The sequence below is a fragment of the Tursiops truncatus genome, chromosome 9 (genome assembly GCF_011762595.2).
Source record: "Tursiops truncatus isolate mTurTru1 chromosome 9, mTurTru1.mat.Y, whole genome shotgun sequence".
Taxonomy (NCBI): domain Eukaryota; kingdom Metazoa; phylum Chordata; class Mammalia; order Artiodactyla; family Delphinidae; genus Tursiops; species Tursiops truncatus.
In genome coordinates, this window is record NC_047042.1 from 94,488,695 (window position 1) to 94,505,584 (window position 16,890).

General features: G+C 39.0%; 1 protein-coding gene across 6 annotated transcripts in view; it reads right to left on the bottom strand.

Annotated features, from left to right (window-relative positions):
* Positions 1 to 479: 479 nt before the first annotated feature.
* TPK1 (thiamin pyrophosphokinase 1) overlaps positions 480 to 16,890 on the bottom strand; it is a 332,319-nt gene continuing 315,908 nt past the window's right edge. For 5 of the 6 annotated variants that reach the window (XM_073810031.1, XM_019933883.3, XM_073810033.1 and 2 more), the window contains one exon: positions 480 to 1,645. In XM_073810031.1, coding sequence (XP_073666132.1) covers positions 1,518 to 1,645 — 128 coding nt within the window. In that variant the 3' untranslated portion in view covers positions 480 to 1,517. Of the gene's footprint in view, positions 1,689 to 16,890 lie in introns of all 6 variants that reach the window. The other variant, XM_073810036.1, reaches the window with a different exon arrangement.

A 16,890-nucleotide genomic window follows, 5' to 3' on the forward strand; every position in this document is an offset into this window, starting at 1 on the left:
ATGTGTGACTCTCACCTGTGCTCTGAGCCCTTCTCTTACTCTTCCCCAGGGTTCTTCCTCCACCAGTTTTCTTCACTTTCTCTACCACGGAAGCGCCTTCCCTCTGTTGGCTCTTTTTTCTCCAGCATGTAACAATCTTTGAAAGCAATCTACCTGTCCTTCCTTTCTAAGTCCGACAAGGTAAACAGGTGCTACCTATAATCCCTACTTTATAGATGGGGCAATGGGTCCAGAGAGATTAAGTGTAAACATGTGGCACATGTGCTCTAGAAAGTAACTTCCATGGAGGTTAGAGAAAGTGTTGACAACAACACTGGGTTGCCTCCCCAAAATCAGAGGCGTGAACAACTATACCTATTAATCATCTTTTGAGCAAATTTTTTTTTTGTACAGAAACACTGATTAGGAAAGACTGGTCATTATAAACTACAGGTGAGAAAATGGATTGTTTTCTTAAAAACTGACCACAGGCACATGGATAACTAAATATTTTTATTTGACATCTGGATTCAATTTCACATATATTTGCATAAATTATGAATAATTATCTCTAATGATTGACTGCACAACTGCACGCTAGTTCACCTGATCCCACTTTCACTCTCCACTTACAACGCAATCGTCACTGCTGTAGCACCAGAAAGAAGAGAGCTGCTGGTCCCTTTCCTTAGGGCAACACCGGCTTTGCGCTATGTAAAGCTGCTGGGCAGGTTCTGCCTGTTTTAAATTTTAATAATCAGGCCAATCATTTTAAAATTTATTATGAAAAGATAATACCAGAAACCATTAAGGCCAGAATAAAATGCAGTTCTAGCATCCCAAGCTAGAAGGAATTATTTTTTCAGTGAAAGGGAATACATATAATACAGAAAGAGCTAATATTATTAGACAGAAGTAGCCTTTGGTGTTAAGCAATTAAGGATGAACAGGAGGAGGGTTATGTGCTGGACAGCACGGAGCCTCAACAGAGCCTTCTCAGGTTCAAACCTAAAAACAGTTTTCTAGGGCTTCCCTGGTGGCGCAGTGGTTGAGAGTCCACCTGCCGATGCGGGGGAACGCGTGTGCGTGCCCCGGTCTGGGAGGATCCCACATGCCGCGCAGCGGCTGGGCCCGTGAGCCATGGCCGCTGAGCCTGCGCGTCCGGAGCCTGTGCTCCGCAACGGGAGAGGCCACAACAGTGAGAGGCCCGCGTACCGCAAAAATAAAAGCCAACAGTTTTCTAGGATACATGGAATGATTAATAACATAAGAATGATCAGTCCTGAATTTTAGAGTGGAATAATCCACATTAGTTTTCCAACTGAGTGTAATTTACTTTCTTAAGAAATAATGATTTCCCCCTGTCACTGTACAATTGAGATCTGTCATTCATAATGTTTATGAATATAACATATTTAAACATATTTAAAACTAGCAGGCTTCTCAGGGACAGGTTTAGATTCCTACCAACCAAGGTGAACTGTTCTTGTGGAGCATGAAGTTGTTGGCAAATGAGGTCAGAGGCACAGCTGCGGAGGTCAGTCATGGGTGTTTTTGATGGCCATGGTCCAGAGGAGGGGATGGTCTGTTTCCACAGTCACAACACCAGATCCATCGTAGGTATTGGAAGTGCTGACCAGTGTTCCGAAACTAATCCTATGGTTTGCTGTAAGAAAATAAGAAAACAAGTTTGGTGAGAGCCAAGCTCCCTCCAGTGGAGAATGGCTTTGTCAAGAGTTACCAAAAAGCAATTAAGCACACACTTCGATAGATGATCTGTAAAATGCGGGATGGGTTAACTTAATACCTGCCCTGCAAACAGACTGTACCTTTTTTTTCTCCTGTGCTTATACAGTTAGGCCCCCAGCAGCCATCTGCTTCATACCGAGGAGTGTACGTATGTCAATCCCAATCTCTGGCGGGGAATGGGGAGTTAGTGTTTAATGGGGGCAGTGTTTCAGTTTAGGAGAAAAATTCAGTAGCTGGATGATGGTGAGAGTTGCACAACAGTATGAATGTACTTAGAGCCACTGAACTGTACAGTTAAATATGGTTAAAACAGTATGTTTTATGTGACTCTTACCACAATAAAAATTTTTTTTAAAAATGTGGGATAGGTGAAATGTATGATATGAGGTTCTAAACCTGAAAGTTTCTATAGCTTGTTATAACCAGTCTTCCTGGAGTTGGTTATTGGTTATTTACCAGTTTGGGATATATGTCACTCTCAATACTAAATTTCATGAAATTTTTTTTTTTCCTTTACCAGTTGTAAAACCAAAACCCATTTCTGCAATAGGTTACTTCCTTGCCTGGGTGCAATTTTAATCTTTCTTGATGATTCTGAATTACCTTTTTTTTTTTTTTTTTTTTTTTTTTTGCGGTACACGGGCCTCTCCCTGTTGTGGCCTCTCCCGTTGTGGAGCACAGGCTTCAGACGCGCAGGCTCAGCGGCCATGGCTCACGGGCCCAGCCGCTCTACGGCATGTGGGATCCTCCCGGATCGGGGCACGATCCCATGTCCCCTGCATCGGCAGGCGGACTCTCAACCACTGCGCCACCAGGGAAGCCCCAGAATTAACATTTTTATATTTGACTAAGCTCTATAAAAATACAGTTTTAGTTTTAATTATAAATGATATGGGGCAGAAAGCTAATTACTTAAAAAAAAAAGCATGGGATTTTGGTCATTTTTTCTCATAAAGAAAAGCCAAAGTGAACAAGGCTTGCTTTCTGTAAAATTAATCAGAACTGGGAGGTCAAAAAGCAGACTTCCAAATGTGTAATCTTGAGCGTGCCACTTAAACTCAGCATACAATGAGGGCACAAGACGAGATAATCCTTTAAATTACTTAATTATGAAAATAAAGGCTTTGGAGTTAAGGTATATTATTAGAATTTATATATTTATAAATTACAAATTTATAAATTACATAATTACATATAAATTACGTTTATATATATATATATTTCCTATCAAGTTCGTTGAAGTTAATACCTGGGCACCCATTGATAACCTCACTTCCCTTTGCTTATAAAAGAGCAGTTCACGGTATCAACATGACTTGAAACCATGACTGTCCTGCAAACATTCCTTGATAATCAGTACCGATTTCTTCGCTAAGAAATTAGAAAGAGAAAAGTAAACAAATGTTATGGAGAGAAATAAACAAATGTCAGAGTCAGAAAAGGCCCCTTTTCCTTCAAACGAAGTTCAACAATGAAGTTACACAGTTTTGGGGTAAATAATTCAATTATAATGGTCACTTCCCGCTAGAGGGAGCCTGTTATCTTTCTGAGGAAATCTTGAAAAGGCAATTTAAAAATTCAGAAGTAGTATTATAGGATAATTATGATATCAGTAATTCACACAGTTTACTTATTAAAACTCAAACTATTTCTTTACTAGTTACTAACGTGATTAGTAAACTGTCAACACGTTTACTAATGCAAACATGAAGTTATAAAGTAAAACTACAGGAATACAAGAGTGAACCTCGTGTGACTGTTGCCCTAACAGGTAACTCAGTGCAAGAAGCTTTCGCCTCTCAGTAATCTGGAGCTTTTCTGAGACGATGTTTCTGAGTGATATTTATGATAAGCACATAAATTTACAAATCCAGGCACTATTACATAGATAGTGAGTCTGTCAAGGAAAGAAGCCTTGCTCTCCTGAAGGGTGACCGTGCCTGGAATCCGGGTGCACCAGATCCCTACTGACATCCATCCCAGGCCCAGGGTTCCCAACAGCCCTCTGAGGAAGGGCTGGGGAACAGTTTACACATTTCATACCATTTATTCAGAAGGGCAATTTAGGGTGCCTCAGTGGACCAGCTTTACAGTGGAAACCCCCCAGGGAAGCACCAGGTGCACACAACCCACCTGAACGTGAAACAGTGCGTTTAAGATTCTGGCAGCTAATTAAGTTAAAATCCTGTTTTTTACCTGGGCTCAAAGGACATGAGTGCAAAATTATTTCTCTAGTTTGTAGTTGCATGTAAATTCCTTTCTGATTTTCTGAAGGTAGACTATGGATTTTGGATTATCCTAGGTAGACAACTATATTATATATGTTGGCTTTTCTAAGACATTGTTGCATCCTAATTAATTCTTAAATGGGAAAAGAAGTGAAATAGCTTTATTAGGGTATGAGAAGGTACAGTTTTTACTTTGCATGAAATATATAAGGCCATTATTATCCAGGCTTATAAATCATGTTTTCTTTGTATTTTGTAATGTTAAAAGAACCAGTTATTAAACATTTCTTAGTTGGCTTTGGGCTGCTGTAACAAAATGCCATAGGCTGGGTTGCTTAAATAGCAGACATTATTGCTCACAGTTCAGGAGCTTGGGAAGTCCTAGATCACGGTGCCAACATGGTTGAGTTCTGGTAAGAACTGTTTTCCTGGCTGGTTTTCAGACAGCTGCCTTCTTGCTGTATCCTCATATGGTGGAGAGATCTCCTGCCTCTTCCTCTTTTTATAAGGGCACTAATCCATCATGAGGGTCCCACCCTCATGACCTAATCCAACCCTAATTATCTCCCAAAGGCCCCACCTCCAAATACCATCACATTGGAGGTTATGGCTTCAATATGTGAATTTGGGGGGACTCAAATACTCAGTCCATAACAATAATTACAATTAATTAAAGGTTACAGTGAAATTGATTTGATTATCTCCAACTTTATGGAAAGTAGAATAAAAATGATAGAAAAAAAAGATGAATAAACTGAAACATAAAATCATGAAATTCTATTGACTATGTCACTACAATTATTTTGGAGTATGTTTTCTCCAAAGAGTCATGCTTTTGGACAAAACTTTCAAAAGTCTTCCTTAGAAGAAGATCTTTTTTTTTTTAAAGAAAATGTTTGGAATTAATACTGAACTCCCCTCTCCCCAGATGTTTGAGGGTCAATCATGAAATAAAATACATAAGACTGACAGAGAGGTAACTTCCTGCAGATAGCAATACAACAATTACTTCCTTTTATTATTTTTTCTTCCAGTTTTATTGAGAGATAATTGACATATAATAACACTGTATAAACTTAAGGTGTATAGCAAAATGACTTGACATATGTATATATTGTGAAATGATTACCAAAATAAGTTTAGTTAACATCCATCACCTTATATAATTACATTTTTTTTTTCCTTGTGAGAACTTTAGTGTCTACTCTCTTACCAACTTTCAAATATACAATACAGCCTTGGCAATGATACTCGTCATGTTGAACATTACACAGCCAGTACTTAAATTTATCTTAAAACTGAAAGTCGATATCTTTTGACCACCTTCACCTCATTCTCTCCACCCTCTGCCTCTGGTAACCACAAATCTGATCCTTTTTTCTATAAATTTGAGTTTTTTAGCTACCACATATAAGTGAGATGGTACAGTACGTGTCTTTCTCTGTGTGACATTTCATTTAGCATTATGCCCTCAAGGTCCATTCATATTGTTGCAAATAGCAGGGTTTCCTTTTTATGGCTGAACAGTATTCCACTGTATATACACCATATCTTTATCTATTCATCTGTCGGTGGAAACTTAGGTTGTTTCCATGTCTTGGCTATTGTAAGTAATGCTGTAATGAACATGAACATGGGAGTGCCATTACCTTTTGACATAGTGATTTTGTTTCCTTTGGATATATACCCAGAAGTGGGATTGCTGGTAATATGGTAGTTTTATGTTTAAGTTTTTTGAGAAACCTCCATACTGTTTTCCATAGTGGCTGCACCAATTTACATTCCCACCAACAGTGCACAAAGGTTCCCTTCTCTCCATATCCTCTCCAGAACTTGTTCTCTTGTCTTTTTGATGACAGCCAATCTAATAGGTATGAGGTCATAACTTATTGTGGTTTTGACTTGATTTCCCTGACTAGTGATGTTATCTACCCTTTTCATGTACCTAGTGGCCATCTGTATGTCTTCTTGGAAAAATGTCTATTCAGGTCCTTTGGCCATTTTTAACTTATTTTTTTTTCTTTTGAGTTGTGTGAGTTCTTTATATATTTTGAATATCAACCCCTTCTCAGATATGATTTGCAAATATCTTATCCCATTGCTTAGGTTGTCTTTTCATTTTGTTATCGTTTCTTTTGCTGTGCAGAAGCTTTTTAGTTTGGTGTAGTCCTATTTGTTTATTTTTTATTTTGTTGCTTGTGCTTTAGTCTTTTGTGCTTTGGTCTTTTGCCAAGACCCATGTCAAGAAGCTTTATTCCTGTGTTTTCTTCCAGGAGTTTTATGGTTTCAGGTCTTATGTTTAATTTCTTAATCCATTTTGAGTTAATTTTTGGGAGTGATGTAAAATAGGGATCTAGTTTTACTCTTTTACATGTGACTATCCAATTTCCCAGCACCATTTATTAAAAGGACTGTCTTTTCTCCATCAAGTATTCTTGGCTCTCTTTTCATGTTAGCTCACTGTATGTGTTGGTTCTCAATTTCTGGGTTCTCAATTCTGTCGTATTGGTTTATGTGTCTGTTTTTATGCCAGTACCGTAATGCTTTTATTATTATATCTTTATAATATAGTTTGAATTCAGGAAGTGTGATGCCTCCAGCTTTGTTGTTCTTTCTCAGGATTGCTTTGGCTGTTCAGGGTCTTTTGTAGTTTCATATGAAGTTTAGGATTTCTCTTTCTTCTGTAAAAAGTGCCATTGGAATCTTGATGGGGATTGCAATGAATCTATAGGTGGCTTTGGGTGGTATAGATATTTTAACAATATTAATTCTTCCAATCCATGAGCATGGAATATCTTTCCATTTATTTTAATCTTCAATTTCTTTCATCAATGTATTATAGTTTTCAGTGTAGAGATCTTTCATCTCCTTGATTAAATTTATTCCTAAGTATTTTATTGTTCTCGATGATATTGTAAATGAGATTATTTTTCAGATAACTCATTCTTAGTGTATAGAAATACCTTTGATTTTTGTATGTTGAATTCTGTATCTTGCAACTTTACTGAATTCATTGATCTAACAGTTTTTTTTTTTTTTTGGTTCAGTGTTTAGGCTTTTCTATACATAAAATCATGTCATCTACAAACAGAGATAATTTTAGGTCTTCCTTTTCAATTTGGAAGGCTTTTCTTTCTTTTTGTTGCCTGCCTTCTCTGGCTTGGACTTCCAGTGCCATGTTGAATAGAAGTGGTGAGAGTGGACATCCTTGTCCTGTTGGAAAAGCCTTCAGTCTTTCACCATTGAGTATGATGTTAGCTGTGGGCTTGATATATATGGCCTTTACTGTATTGAGGTGCATTCCTTTTCTATAGCTAGTTTGTTGAGAGTTTTTATCATGAATAGATGTTAAATTATGTCAAATGCTTTTTCTGCACCTATTGGGATGATCATATGATTTTTATCTTTCATTCTATTAATGTAATATATCACATTTATTGATTTGCATATCTTGAACCATCCTTGCATCCCAGGGATGAATCCTACTTGGTCATGGTGTGCGATCCTTTTAACGTGCTGCTGAATTAGGTTTGCTGTTTTGTTGAGAATTTTTGCATCTATATTCATCAGGGATATTGGCCTGTGGTTTTCTTTTCTTGTAATGTCCTATTTGGCTTTGATATCAGGGTAATACTAGCCTTGTAAAATGAGTTTGGAAGTGTTCTCTCCTCTTCAGTATTTCTGGATATTTTGAGAAGGACTGCTGTTAATTCTTCATTAAATGTTTGGTAAAATTTACCAGTGAAGACATCTGGTCCTGGACTTTTTTGGGGAGATTTTTGATTAACAATTCAATACCCTACTAGTAAGTGGTCTGTTCAGATTTTCTAGTTCTTCCTAATTCAGTCATGATAGGTTCTAGGTTTCTAGTAATTTATCCACCTTTTCTATGTGTTGGTGTATAGTTGGTCACTGAAGACTCTTATGAACCTTTGTATTTCTATATTATCAGTTGTAATGTCCCCTCTTTCATTTAAAATTTTGTTAGCTTGGGATCTCTCTCTTCCCCTTGGTTAGTCTCAATAAAGATTTGTCTGTTTTGTTTACCTTTTCAAAGAGCCAGCCCTTAGTTTTATTCAGTTTTCTCTATTTCTTTCCTGGTCTCTATTTATTTATGCTCTAAACTTTATTTCCTTTTTTGGCCAACTTTGGGCTTAGTTTGTTCTTCGTCTTCTAGATCCTTGAGGTGTAAAAGTTTGGTTGTTTATTTGAGATCTTTCTATTTCTTGAGGTATGCATTTATAGATATGAACTTCCCTCTGAGACCTGCTTTTGCTGCATCCCGTAAGTTTGTATGTTTTGCTCCCATTTTCATTTGTCTCAAGATACTTTTAAATTTCTCATTTAATTTCATCTTAGATCGATCTACTGGTTGTTCAGGATAGTACTGTTTAATTTCCATGTATTCATGAGTTATCCAGTTTTACTCCTTTTACCAATTTCTGGTTTCATACCATTGTGGTCAGAGGAGATATTAGGTATGATTTTAGTCTTGGTTAATTTGCTAAGACTTGTTTTGTGGCCTAATGCATGATCTATGCTAGAAAATGTTCTGTGTGCATTTGAGAAGAATGTGTATCCTGCTGTTGTCAGACAAAGTATTCTGTATATGTCTGTTAGAACTTAGTCAACAGTGTTGTTCAAATCCATTGTTTCCTTATTGATTTTCTGTCTGAATGATCTATTGGTTATTGAATGTGGGGTATTAAAGTCCCCAACTATTTGTTGTTGTTTGTTTATTTCTCCTTATAATTCTGTTAATGTTTGCTTTATATAGTTAGGTGCTCTGATGTTGGGTGGGTGCATAAATATTTACAATTGGTGTATCTTTTTGATGGATTGACCCCTTTATTGTTATATAGTGAAGTTCTTTCTCTTTCTGTCATTTTTAGCTTAATGTCTATTTTGTCTGATATTAGTATAGCTACCTTTGTTTTTTCTTCGTTATCATTTGCTTGAAATATCTTTCTCCATTCTTTCAGTCTCAGTCTGTGTCATTGAAGCTAAAGTGAGTCTCCTGTAGGCAGTATATTGTTTGATATTGTTTTTAAGTCATTCGTCCAATTTTGTATCTTTGATTGGAGAATTTTATCCATTATGTTTAAAGTAATTATTGATGGATAAGGATTTACTATTGCCATTTTCTTACTTGTTTTGCTGACTGTTTTGTAGCTCTGTTGTTCCTTGCTTCTTATTCTGCTGTCTTCTTTTGTGTTGATGACTTTTTTTGTATTGGTATACTTTCACTTGATCCTGATCTCTTCTGTAATAGGTTTTTCCTCTGTGGTTACCATGAGCCTTATATAAACTATCTTATATTTATAATATCCTATTTTAAGCTGACGACAACTTAACTTCAATAGCATCTCTAAAATTACAATTTACTTCTCCCCCATCACGTTACAATTTACATATTTTTTATAACTTCTCCCCCATCACGTTACAATTTACATATTTTTTATATTATGTATACAGTAACAGACTATTGAAGTTATGGGTTTTTCTTAATACATTTTAAAACTTTTAAACTAGAGTTGTAAGAGAATTATGCACCACTATTACCATATTAAATAACTTTGATTATTTACCAATACCAGGAAGTCTTATACCTGTGTTCATCTGATTTTATCATGTAAATTAGCATCACTTTATTTCGCTTGAAGAACTCCCTTTAGCATTTCTTGTAAGGCAGGCCTAGTGGTGATAAACTCAATTAGCTTTCATTTGTTCAGGCACTTATTTATCTCCCCTTCATTTCTGAAGGACAGGTTTGCCAGGTATAGTATTATTGTTGACAGTTTTTTTTGTTTTTTTTTTTTTCCCGGTACGCGGGCCTCTCACTGTTGTGGCCTCTCCCATTGCGGAGCAAAGGCTCCGGATGCGCAGGCTCAGCGGCCATGGCTCACAGGCCTAGCTGCTCCACAGCATGTGGGATCTTCCTGGACCGGGGCATGAACCCATGTCCCCTGCATCGGCAGGCGGACTCTCAACCACTGCGCCACCAGGGAAGCCAGACAGATTTTTTTCTTTCAATATTTTGAATATATTACCCATTCTCTCCTGGCCTGAAATTCTCTTTCTGTCTTTGACTTTTGGAACTATTTGGTTTAATCTGTTTGGGGTCCTTTGGGCCTCATGGATTTGTATGCCCATTTCTTTTCTCATTTTCAGCCGTTATTTGCTTTATATACACTTTCTGTCCCTTTCTCTTTCTCCTTCTGGGGTACCCATAATGCAGATATTGTTTCTTCTGATGGCGTCCTATAAGTTCCATAGGCTTTCTTCACTCTTTTTCATTCTTTTTTTTCTTTTGTTCTTCTGACTGGATAAATTCAAATACCCTGTCCCTGATTCTTTCTCTGTCACTGATTCTGTCTTCTGCATGGTCAATTCTGATTTTGAAGCTCTCTATTGAACTTTACAGTTCAGTCATTGTATTCTTTAGCTCTAGGACTTCTGTTTGGTTTATTTTTGATGGTTTCTATTTTTTTTCTTCATCTCGTTTTGTTCATGCAATTTTTTCCCCCGAATTTTGTTATCTGTCTTGTAGTTCACTAAACTTCTTTTAAGAAGATTATCCTGAATTCATTGAAGTTCACAGATTTCCATTTCTTTAGTGTCAATTATTGGCATTTTATTAGTTTCCATTGGTGGTGTTGTTTACCTGATTTTTCCTGATCCTTGATTTCTTACATTGGTATCTGCACATCTGAGTAAACAGTCTCTTCTTCTAGACTTTACAGGTGTGCCTTGGCAGAGACAGTCCTTCACCAGTCAGCTCAGCTTGGGGTTCTGGACATGTGAGCTGACAGAGTCCTTGGGCAGGGGGAGCCTGCTATTAGGGTCTTCTTTGTGGGCAAGGCCACTGCCTGAGCTCTGAGGTTGTGGGGTATGTGTTGTGGCTGAAAACAGTTGGATAGGACTGCTGGCTTGGTTCTTTGCCCAAGTGAGGCTGTTGGATGGGGCTCTGTAGTTGCCTGGGTTCTCTGGTCAGGTTTCCTGGATGGTCAGACTTGGTACTATATTTAGCAGTCGTTGGGGCTATGATGTAGCTTCCCTGCTTGACCAGGGCAGCAGAATGGACCCCATGGCCAGCACAGCCCATGGTTTAAGGACCCAGATCAGGCAGGATTGTGCGCCAAATTCTCTGGCCACGCAGAGTTGCTGGTTTTGCAGTGCAAATGGTGAGAACCACTGGTTGTGCTCTCTGCTCAGGTATCACTGTAAGTGGGGCTGTAGGATGGGCTATGCCAGCGGTCCCCAACCTTTTCGGCACTGGGGACTGGTTTTGTGGAAGACAATTTTTCCATGGACCGGGGCGGGAGGTGGGGGGATGGTTCAGGCGGTAATGCAAGGGGGAGCGAAGGGGAGCAGCAGATGAAGCTTTACTCGCTAGCCTGCTGCTCACCACCTGCTGTGCGGCCCAGTTCCTAATAGGCTGCAGACCGATACTGGTCTGCAGCCCAGGGGCTGGGGACCCCTGGGCTACACAGTTTCCCATGTGCCTGGTTAGGTTTCCTGGTTGGGCATGCTGAAGGCTGTATTTAACAGTGGGTAGGGCTATGAATTAGTTTCCCTGCCTGGGCGGAGCCACCAGACAGGCTCTAAGGCTGACACGTCTCTTATTTGGGGGCCAAATTAGGCAGAATCATGCACCAAGTTCCCTGGCCTGACAGGCCACCATCCTGGCTCTGCATACGGGCAGGGCCACTGGCCAGGCTCTCCATTCAAGTGCTGCTGTAACTGTGGTTGCAGGATGAGCTACACAGACTCCCAGGAGCTCTGGTTAGGTTCCTGCTCGGTAGAGCTGGAGGTGGTATGCAGCAGTGGGTGGGGCTGTGAATTAGCTTTCCTGTCCCGATGGAGTGGCAGAACAGGCTCCATGGCTGGCAAGGGCTCACTGTCTGGAGTCCTGAATCAGGCAGATCTGCGCCCTGCCAAGCTCCCTGGTCGGAATGGACCACGATCTTGGCCCTGCAGATGAGCAGAGCTGCTGGTTGGGACTTCTACTTGGGCACCACTGGGAGGAGGAACAGGGCCACAGTCCGAGCACTCGTTGCTACAAATCCCTTCCCCCTTCTCTGTCACAGTCACGTCCCCAAGTCCCCTTAGATGCCCATAAGGCAAGACTTGAGAAGGCATCCTGAGAAATGACCCATGATGCTGGAGGAGCCGGGTGGATTTTCCCCTGGAGGAACTGCAGGCCTGGAGAGCCAGCCTGGGGGAGGAGTGATGTGGTCCGGGTGCAGCTGCTCCTCTGAACTTTTCTAATGTGGTCCTACCTCATTCTCTGTGATACAGGGGGTGCCTTCAGCCTCACCCTTGTATTCTAGGATTTTCACAGTGGTGTCTTGTCTATAGATAGTTATTAGTTGGTCTTCTTGTGAAGGGGACTGAGGTTGGGAATGACCTATGTTTCCATCTTGATGATGTCACTCCTTCACAAATTAACTTTTTCATTTCTACTCCAGAGGACTCATCCAAAACTTTGGCTAGCTGAACATTTACTTTCAATTCAACATTTAGAACCTATCTAGATTCAGATTTTTTCCATCTTTATTTGCAGAGAGTACAGCAGAGCTAAACATAGTTGTTCCGAGACAAGTCACTCAGATCAAGCCCTGTTTTTAACTATAGACAAACATAAAAGTGATAGCCATGTGTAAAACTATAAGCAATCTGTGATAAACATAACCTAAAATTGCTTGCTCTGTTTGAATATAAAAGTTGTGTCTTATCTATTTGCTTCAAAGACATGATCATCAGTTGTTTTAAGGACAGTTGTAGTCTAATGATAGAATATTGGCTGGTGAGGATGGGTTAAGTTCCTCTTCCAATGAAATTTAATGTGAATTACATTAGGGAACACAGAGGCATAGTCTGACTCTGAGCTTTTCATATTTTAGAGAAACAGAACTTAAAAATATGAAAAACATGAAAACTGGTTTTATAATTTTCATCCATTATATCAAAGTATGTTCTTTCCCAGAGGAAAGGTTGAGAATTAGGCACTTAATATTCTGTTGTTTTCAGTGATGTCCTATAGCTTTTCTCCAAAGCTGGAAAGACTGAAGACTGCAAAGCAGAGGCTGGCAAATTGGTAGAATTCAAGTATTCAGCTCTTTTCCTGTCAGTTGGAGGGGGGTAGGGCCATTTGTCCTGGCTTCCTACCTTACCTCTGCAAGCTGGTTTAGTGGGCTGTGCTCCTTTGAACTGGTTGACAGAGTGTAAAGGAGTACTCTGGAGGCCTCTGATGCTCTCAAGCGTTGGAAAGCAAGAGCAGGAAGCATTTGTTCCCTCTGCACCTGTGTGATTGCTCTGCTCAGGTGTTTTTTACAGAGGCGGCATCTTGCTGTCAAAAACTATGAACCCCGTCATGATGAGGTTAATAAGTCAGACCTAGGTTCAAACCTTGGCTTTACCACTCTCTAGCTCTATATGAACTCAGTTATTTAACCTTCTGACTTCAGTTTCCTCATATGCAAAATGCGGATAATAATGTCTGCTTCACAGAGAAGTTGTATGGATTATATAGTCAAAATTCTAACACACAGTAAGTATTCAAGGAATTTCCATCCCTTTTGCTTTCTTCCGTTATTTTGTCAATAAAGTAGATCAGATTTTCCTCTCCTACCTTAAGAGCCTTTTAAAATGAAAAAAGAGAGATGTCATGATTTGAACAATAAGCAAATGCCTTAATTCAAGTGACTAGTTTATAGCCAGCTGAGAGACAGAATGAGATGAACTTTGCCAGGCTAGGTTATGTGTGATGCTTAAAATCACTTCAGGTGTCATCTGCATACATGTACAAACTCATTTGTCATCTGCATACATGTACAAACTCATTTGTCTGACAGATATTTATGAAGGTTATACCCTGTGTTGGCATTAAGGATACAAACATGAGTGTGTCTGCTTTCAAGGACTTCACATTTTAGTAAAAGGTGAAGACATATATACAGTCCAATTCAGTGGACAGGATGGAAGCAGGAGGCAGGAGCTAATGAGGATGGAGCCGGAATGGCTGTGTATTCTAGTGGAATGGGGAGGAATCCCTCAGAGGCCTGGCTTCCCAAGAATCTGTGGATTGACACTGGTTATCTGATAAAAATAAATTATTTAAAAGGTAATGCAAATGTATCTAAAAATCAGCAAAACTGAGAGAGTAAAAGAGAAGGGAGTGAACAAACTTTGTCTGGGAGATGCTACTCAAAGAGGTGGTATTTGGGATGGAGTAATTCTCATTCATTCAAGACATTATCTGAGCACTTACAGTGTTCAAGGCACAGCAGGCTTTTATCTGTAGTTTACAGATGAGGAAAATGAAGCTCAGAGAGTTTAAAAACAGCATTTAGACTTATAGTGGTTCTTGAAACTTTTCAAAAATTAAATTGCTATATTACATTTTCATTTTCTTAAAGGCAGAAAGTCAAACTATTTCTAGTTTAGAGGTGTAGAGTACATGCAGCATCTACTCTCTTAGCAAGTTTCAATATTCAATTCAGTATTATTAACTATAGTCATCATGCTGTATATCACATCCCCATGACTTATTTATTTTATAACTGGAAGTTTGTACCTTCTGATCACCTTTACTCATTTCTTCCACCCTCTCACCTCCCACTTCTGGCAATCACCAGTATGTTCTTTGTATCTATGAGACTGGTTTTTAGTGTATTTTTTACATTCCACATATATATCAGATCATCCTGTGTTTGTCTTTCTCTGTCTGACTTACTTCACTTAGCATAATGCTCTCAGAGTCCGTCCATGTTGCTGCAGACGGCAAGGTTTCCTTCTTTTTTATGGCCAAGAAATATTCCTGTGTGGGTGTGCATATTTATAAAATCTCACATTTTCTTTATCCATTCATCCACTGATGGACACTTAAAGATCTTAAAGTTGTTTCCATGTCTTGGCTATTGTAAATAATACTGCAGTGAACATGGGGGCACAGATATCCTTTCAAGTTAGCATTTTCGTTTCCTTTGGATAAATATCCAGAAGGGGGATTTCTGGGTTAGATAGAAGTTCTGTTTTCAATTTTTTGAGGACCCTCCCTACTGTTCTCCACCATGGCTGCACCAATTTACATTCCCACCAACAGTGCACGAGAGTTCCCTTCTCTCTACAGCCTTCACAACACTTGTTATCTTGTCTTTTTGGTAATAGTCATGCTAACAGGTGTGAGGTGAGTATAACTCACTATGGTTTTGATTTGCATTTCCCTGATGATTAGTGAGGTTGAGCACATTTTCATGTACCAGTTGTCCATCTGTATGTGTCTCATATGGAAAAAAAGTCTACTCAGATCATCTGCCCATTTTTAAAATTTTTTTGCTATTGTATGAGTGCTTTATATATTTTGAATATTAATTCCTTATCTGATATATTGGCAAACATTTTCTCCCTTTTAGTAGGTTGATTTTCAATTTTGTTGATGGTTTCCTTTGCAGAAGATGGCTTCCTTTCCTGCATAGAGGCCTTTTAGTTCAATGTAGTCCCACTTATTACTTTTTTGCTTTTGTTGCCTTTCCTTTTGGGGTCAAATCTAAACAAATCACTGCAGAGTAGATGGCAAGGAGCTTTTTCTGTATGTTTTCTTCTAGGAGTTTTATGGTTCAGGTCTTATGTTAAAATCTTTAATCCATTTTCAGTTCAGTTTTGTGTATGGTATAAGATAGAGGTCTAGTTTCCTTCTTTTTGCATGTGGACATCTAGTTTTCCCAACACGATTTGTTGAAGAGATTGCCTTTTCTCCATTGTATATTTTTGTCTTTTTTGTTGAAAATTAATTGATCATATATGCATGGGTTTATTTCTGGGCTGTTTGGTTCCACTTGACCTATGTGTCTTCTTTAATTTGAAATATAGTTTACAATCGGGAAGCATGATTCCTCCAGCTTTGTTCTTTTTTTCTTAAGCACTTTTATTGGAGTAAAATCACTTTATATTGCTCTGTTAGTTGCTGCTTTATAACAAAGTGAATCAGTTATACATAAACATATATCCCCATATCCCCTCCCTCTTGCGCCTCCCTCCCACCTTCCCTATCCCACCCCTCTAGGTGGTCACAAAGCACCGAGCTGATCTCCCTGTGCTATGCGGCAGCTTCCCACTAGCTATCTGTTTTACATTTGGTAGTGTATAGATGTCCATGCCAATCTCTCACTTCGTCTCAGCTTACCCTTCCCCCTCCCCGTGTCCTCAAGTCCATTCTCTACATCTGCGTCTTTATTCCTGTCCTGCCCCTAGGTTCTTCAGAAACTTTTTTTTCAGATTCCATATACATGTGTTAGCATATGGTATTTGTTTTTCTCTTTCTAACTTACTTCACTCTGTATGACAGACACTAGGTCCATCCACCTCACCACAAATAACTCAATTTTGTTTCTTTTTATGGCTGAGTAATATTTCATTGTATATATGTGCCACATCTTCTTTATCTATTCATCTGTCGATAGACACTTAGGTTGCTTCCATGTCCTGGCTATTGTAAATAGTGCTGCAAAGAACGTTGTGGTGCATGACTCTTTGAATTATGGTTTTCTAAGAGTATATGCCCAGTAGTGGGATTGCTGGGTCATATGGTAATTCTATTTTTAGTTTTTTAAGGAACCTCCCTATTGTTCTCCATAGTGGCTGTATCAACTTACATTCCCACCAACAGAGCAAGAGGGTTCCCTTTTCTCCACACCCTCTCCAGCATTTACTGTTTGTAGATTTTTTGATGATGGCCACTCTGACCACTGTGAGGTGATACCTCATTGTAGTTTTGATTTGCATTTCTCTCATGATTACTGATGTTGAGCATCCTTTCATGTGTTTGTTGGCAATCTGTATATCTTCTTTGAAGAAATGTCTATTTAGGTCTTCTGTCCATTTTTGGATTGGGTTGTTTTTTTGATACTAAGCTGCATGAGCTGCTTGTATA